Source organism: Triticum urartu, chromosome 2A, assembly GCF_056163025.1.
Source record: "Triticum urartu cultivar PI428250 chromosome 2A, HENAU_Tu73, whole genome shotgun sequence".
In the NCBI taxonomy this organism is placed as follows: domain Eukaryota; kingdom Viridiplantae; phylum Streptophyta; class Magnoliopsida; order Poales; family Poaceae; genus Triticum; species Triticum urartu.
Window position 1 is genome coordinate 595500819 of NC_141874.1, and position 6176 is coordinate 595506994.

At 50.4% G+C, this 6176-nt stretch overlaps 1 protein-coding gene across 1 annotated transcript; it reads right to left on the minus strand.

Moving 5' to 3' along the window:
- Nucleotides 1–461: 461 nt before the first annotated feature.
- On the minus strand, nt 462–3224 carry LOC125533729 (transcription factor RAX1). The gene is made up of 3 exons (XM_048697093.2): nt 2887–3224; nt 2442–2571; nt 462–1437 (listed from the first exon to the last, which is right to left on the minus strand). Exons 1-3 carry the CDS (start codon nt 3020–3022, stop codon nt 852–854), a joined length of 852 nt encoding a protein of 283 aa, XP_048553050.1. The 5' UTR covers nt 3023–3224; the 3' UTR covers nt 462–851.
- Between the last annotated feature and the right edge of the window lie 2952 nt (nt 3225–6176).

A 6176-nucleotide genomic window follows, 5' to 3' on the forward strand; every position in this document is an offset into this window, starting at 1 on the left:
GCCGCACCCCCCCCCCCCCCCCCCCCGCCCCGCCGACCCCACTGGTGTGGGAGCTCGGGCAGACCACGATCTACCAGATGGAGTTGTAGTTTTCCTAATTTTGAGACTTTTGGTTGGTTTTTGTGGAGGCGCGTGCTTCGGTAAATAAAATTTTCCCGAGCTTCCTCATCTTGACAATGTAGGCTATGGTAACGTCTATGACTCGTTGGCATATTTTCATGCTCATTTTCGCCGATGGGGTTAGCGACTTAGCGTTTTCAGAATTTGTTAGCATGACAATGATTGCGAATTTTCTTTGCAATTTGTTACTCCGCTTTCTCTCCATCATGTTGTGTGGCCTTCGGTGTGGTTGTGAGGCAAGTGAGTATTTTTTAATGGAAATAGTAACCGGCGAACGTTCGCCAGGGAGAAACTGCCACCGGATGCTCAAGCTACCATACAATCTCGATACTACGGTGCAGTTTGGATGACTTGTATACACTTAAAATTAAACAAAGGCCATGGCCGTTTTACAAAAAGGCCACCGGTTCTCGAAATGCTATGTAAACCGTCTGATGACGTTCACAAATGTCATGTCTTGTGGCGAACGTTCGTCAGATATGCCCATCATTTTTTAAGGTTGAGACCATGGATATGTTATATGTGTGTCTTTTGGAAACAACGAGTTCAACTATTTCTTCTCCAGGGCGCTGGTCCGACTGAATCGTGGCCTTGAGAACTTCTTGTCAGTGACCAACAATGACTGGATGGTCCCGCGATGGAGAGGCAACGACGGCGGCGCTCCATTGCCATGTTCGGGAGGAATCGCCCAAACACCTCGATGCATATTCTCTATTTTTCGGAGGGGTCGCCTAGTTGATCCCGAGGAACTCGCTCACGGAGAGCAGGTCGCAGAAGCCTGCTCCTCCCTGCATGTGGATCTGACCGGCGTCGAACTCCCAACAGATGCCCTCGTTGCCAAGCCCATGCAACGAGTCCACGGCGCCGCACATGCCATCCACCTGCACGCCCCCCTGGTGGCTCACGCCCTGCTGCGCCGGGCTTCCGTCGAAGGCCGCGTCCAGTGCGCTAGGTGCCATCAGGCCGGTGCCGTAGTCCATGTCCATGTCCATGTCGAGCCAGTCCGCGAACATGACCTTGGGGAGCACGGGCGTGTGCGGCCGGATCGAGGCTACAACGCCGGGGACTGTGAGGTTGCTCGAGTCGTCGGCCATCGACGACGACTCCAGCGGCCCGGATGAGCCGGAGATGGACGGCTGGTTAACAGTGCTGCGTTCGCGGGCGCTGTCGCTGGGCGTCGGGCTCCGCGGCGCGTCCGAACCGGCGGACTTGGCTGGTGACCGCGCGCCCTCGACGCGCTTCTTCAGGTACGAGTTCCAGTAGTTCTTCACCTCGTTGTCGGTCCGGCCCGGCAGGTGCTGCGCTATCTGAGACCACCTGCGCCAGAGAAAAAACCTCACCAATGTTAGAGAAGCAAATTAGTGTACAGTTACTCCGATAAATAAAGCTATGATTGTCAATGTCAAAGCATCTGTTACACTATCATTGCTAATTTGTCTCAACAGTTGACTAGTCCTACAAGCGTGTACAAATTATTGTACTACACATATCTTTACTTACTATCAAAATTAAGGACGGTACTAATTATGATATTGGGCCGTTGGGCGTACGAACTGGAAATGACAAAACTATCTTGCTTGCACCCTCTGGCAACTGCAACGACCATTTAGGAACGTAAGCATTAGATTAGACACAAGCTTAGCGATTCTTAGCTGTTCTTTCTTCCTTTTAGTCCAAAAAAGAGTTAACCGTGACCAAGCCAATTTTCCATCCAGTAGCTAGGTTAGGCCTTGTACAATGAAAGATACTTAGAGGGATGCTTAGAAAAATAAACCGAAATTTTCTGAAGCACCGGTGCTTATTTCTTCAGAAAAGACGCTTAGTTAAGCGTCTATCCTATACAAACAAACACCGGTGCTTAAAAAAAGTCTGGTTTATTTCTGTAAGCATCTCCCCTAAACACCTCCCAGTTAGTGGAAGCTAGGCTCTTGTTTACTATCGCCAAACGGGCACTCAAAAGAAGCAATCAAGTGCCTCGATATGGAACGCAGGTGTCACATCAACTCCACCACGCCAGCAAAACTTTTTTTTTGAAGCCAGCCACGCCAGCAAAACTCAGCTTGCCAGCTTTGCTGACACTAGCAAATTGGCGCAAGCATACTAGTAGGAGTACTATTTTTCTTCTTATTGAACCGCTAAGAAATACCCCTAGATTTTCTTTAGAAAAGGACGAAGTGATACCCCTAGATGAATTACCGAAGAAAATGTCAAGGAAACACTCTCTGATTCAATCACAATCAGGTGACGTTTCGCTCGTCACCAATCCACTTGCTCTGGAGGCGAGGAGGAAAAGATGAGGATTGTGATGCGTGGTTGCTTACTTGTTGCCGAGTGTGGCGTGGAGGCTCATGAGAGTCTCCTCTTCCGCCCGGGAGAACATGCCGTGCTTCAACCCCGGCCTCAGGTAGTTGATCCATCGCAGCCTGCAGCTCTTCCCGTTCCGCTGAAGCCCTGCAATTCACGGCAAAATTTAGCCCCCACCCGACCTGCCAAGGTACATTTCACAAATTTCTGCCGGATCCTTTTCCGAAAGCACTGCAAAAAATTGCTGAATTCTAAAGAGCTTCGTCTACTGTCCTCTGGCGATTTTAATTCACCATCCCACGAGGCACGAGCCAAGGTACATTGCAGAGCCTCGACAAGGAAAGCAGGGGAAATTGGGAATTGGGCATGAACCTCGCAGTTTCGCGGCAATGCAAGCAGACACGAAGAAAATCTGTCCAATTCCCTGTCGAAATTCTCGCTTGGCTAGGAGGGAGTTCTTACCGGCCTTGACGGGGACGGTGCTCCAGCAGCTGTGGCCGTAACGGACGATGAAGTCACGGAGCTTCTGGTCCTCCTCCGGCGACCACAGCCCCTTCCGGTGCTGAGCCTTGGGCTTCTGGCACGACTTGCACCCCATCAATTCTTGCGAAATGCCGGCCGCCGCGGAGGCGCAGGACCAGCAATGCTTTCCAAGTAGTAGGAACTACGAAGGAGGTTAAGGTTTATTAAATCAGCTTTGAGAGGCGCGGGAGGGGCTGCGGTTGCTGTGCTGTTTGCACTGTTGTGTCTGGCGTGAGGGCTCTCGGTGAGACTTTATAGACCCAATGATGAAGTTGTTGGCCGCCTTCTCGTGGGGATAGAGAAAGATTAGTCACCGATTGTTTTTAGTGATTCACAAACTATTTGAGATAGCATATCCACTGATTTCTGCAATGCTCTTTTATTTAGTAAAGCTTCTTTATTTGTAGTATATAGTAATCCAAAAGGCGTGGAATTGTAGAAGGAAAAATCCATCTTGGAGACACCCAATTGTAAGTCCTGCAAATTGTGTACTTTAATAATTCTCCGTCCTCTGTGAGCTATTTGGAAGATAAACCTTGGACAATTTTAGTTGATCTTTATTTTAGAGAAACCTAGCCAGTTGGGTGATCCGTGTAATTACGTGCCTAGCATTTTAATAATTTTAATCTTGGAATCTAATTTGTTCATCTTCTTGTTGGTACCATCTTTTGGAATAATCCACTTGAAATAAGAATAGAAAATATATTCAAATAATTTATGATACTCAACTGTAGAGCTTCCCCGCGGATGGCAACTCAAAAATGAAAAAGTATCCGACGAAACTAAGTTACAATGACGAAAAAGGGTTCCCCCACTTTTATAGAGCAACTATCATCCATATCCAAGCAAACCGAGACAAACGCACGCCACCATCACACACAACATACACACACCCAAGGCAAGATACAAAGATGCCGAACACCGACCCCCCCCCCTCCCTCAACGACTACCAAACACACTACAGATGAGCAAAGAACATACACCTAGAGCCGGCGGAGACCACCACCAAGATGAGCGATCCACCGGGAAGAGGTGAGACGGACAACGTCGGTGCGAGGACTCCAGGACGATGCCTTCAAGAAGGGCACGACCACGGATAGCCGCCACCGTCCGATCCAAAGATTAAGTTTACACCCAAAGCAACACGGCGGTAGTAGGAACACCACGACGGAGCATGCAGGAGTAGCACGACGTCCGCGGACGCTGCCACCGTCGGCAAGTACACAGACTGGGCACCTCGGTGCTCCTACCCCTCCGTCGTAACCCCGCTCCGCCAACCACCCGCAGCCATGCCGCCCAAGCAGCCATGGATGCCCGCCCGCACCCGAGCCGCGCGGTCAGCCCACAACCAACATGCCCCAAACATCGTCGGATCTGAGCCTTCCCGCACCCAGCTGAGGAAAGGGGGGAGAAGAAGGAGGAGCGGATGCATCCATGGCCGGTGACGGGTGGTTCGACCACTGTCAGAACCTCCCGTCCCTCCATCCAAACCTCCCCAACGTACACCTCTGTCGCCTGACTGAGGCCACCGGCTTAGAAACCCGCGAAGCCACCAGGAGCCACCCGCCCACCTATGAGGGATCCAGGAGACCACCACCTGTAGCTAAGAATCTCATTAAAGACGCCCTCCCGCGCCGCACGTCATTGTACAGAGGCCGGAGCTGGAAGAGATCGACCGGAGACCAACCAACATGCCCCGCCAGATCACCCCGCGAGATCCTAAATCATGCAACCACTGCGCCACCGATGTGCCGCCACAATGGGCAACGACGATGCCCCGACTGCCTGCCACCGCGCCGCCGGTCCCATGCAAGTACATCGCCATCGTACGCCCCGACCATCCCCCGCTAGCCGAAGAGGGACATGTGCACGGGGAGGAGAGTTCCCGTTGCCGCCGTTGCTAGTCGGGCTTTGCTCGGCGGCACAAGCCGGCGGCATGGGAGGAGGAACGGGGGAGGAGGGGTTAGGTGGCGGCTAGGTTTTCCCCCAGTCGCTCGCTAGAGCGACGCGGGGGCTGAATAGTATTGTACCCTTTAGGTTAGCTTCTCTTCTCACAAAAACCCGAACCAAGTTACAATAAAAAGAACTCTGTGGAAACCGACTTCAAAAGCTTTTAAACATTCTTAAACATATACAATTTGCTAGAAAGGTGATGTTCAATAAACATGTGGAATTAAACTTCAAACTGATATGTCTCCGTCGTTTCTATAATTTTTTATTGTTCCATGCCAATACTATACAACTTTCACATACGTTTGGCAATAATTTATATGTTTTATTGCACTACCATATTGACCCAGTGCCCAGTGCTAATTCCTGTTTGTTGTTGCATGTTTTTGTTTGGTAGAATATCCATATCAAACAAAGTACAAACGCGATAAAACGTTATGGAGATTTATTTTGGAATATATGTGAATTTTTGGAAGAAGAATCAACGCAAGACGAGCTTGAGGGGCCGACTTGGCACCATAGCGCGGCGGGGGGCCCAGGCACGCCCTGATGGGTACTGGGAACCTCGTAAGGCGGTCGCTGCCCTTCTTTCTTCGCAAGAAATATAATTTCTGGATAAAAATATCCTCAAAATTTAAGCCCAATCGGAGTTACAGGTCTCCGGGAATTTAAGAAACGGTGAAGGACCAGAAAACAGGAACGTGAAACAAGAGAGAGAGAGAGAGAGAGAGAGAGAGAGAGAGAGAGATCCAATCTAGGAGGGGCTCCTGCCCCTCCGGTGCCATGGCAGCCATGGACTAGAGGGGGAACTCTCCTCCCATCTAGGGGGAGGCCAAGGAAGAATAAGGAGGGGGCTCGCTCCCCCTCTTTCCCGGTGGCGCCGGAATGCCGCCGGGGCTATTGTCGTGACGGCGATCTACACCAACAACTTCACCGCCGTCATCACCAACTCTCTCCCCCACTATGCAGCGGTGTAACACCTATTCTCTTTGTTTTAATCTCTAGTTAAACAAGGTGCTTAATGCTATATATTATTTCCAACGATGTATGGCCATCCTATGATGTTTGAGTAGATCTGTTTTGTCCTATGGATTGATTGATGATCATGATTGGTTTGAGTTGTATGTTTTATTTTGGTGTTGTCCTATGGTGCCCTCCGTGTCGCGCAAGCGTGAGGGATCCCCGTTGTAGGGTGTTGCAATACGTTCATGATTGTTTATGGTGGGTGGCGTGAGTGACTGAAACACATACCCGGGTAAAGGGGTTGTTGCGTATGGGAT

What these genes read in the sequence shown, in the direction of transcription:
- LOC125533729 (XM_048697093.2), bottom strand. Translation starts at nt 3,022, where the DNA reads ATGGGGTGCAAGTCGTGCCAGAAGCCCAAGGCTCAGCACCGGAAGGGG. An exon ending in CACCGTCCCCGTCAAGGCCG is followed by an intron (nt 2,572 to 2,886) that starts GTAAGAACTCCC and finishes CGTGAATTGCAG; the next exon opens with GGCTTCAGCGGAACGGGAAG. An exon ending in CACGCCACACTCGGCAACAA is followed by an intron (nt 1,438 to 2,441) that starts GTAAGCAACCAC and finishes TCTCTGGCGCAG; the next exon opens with GTGGTCTCAGATAGCGCAGC.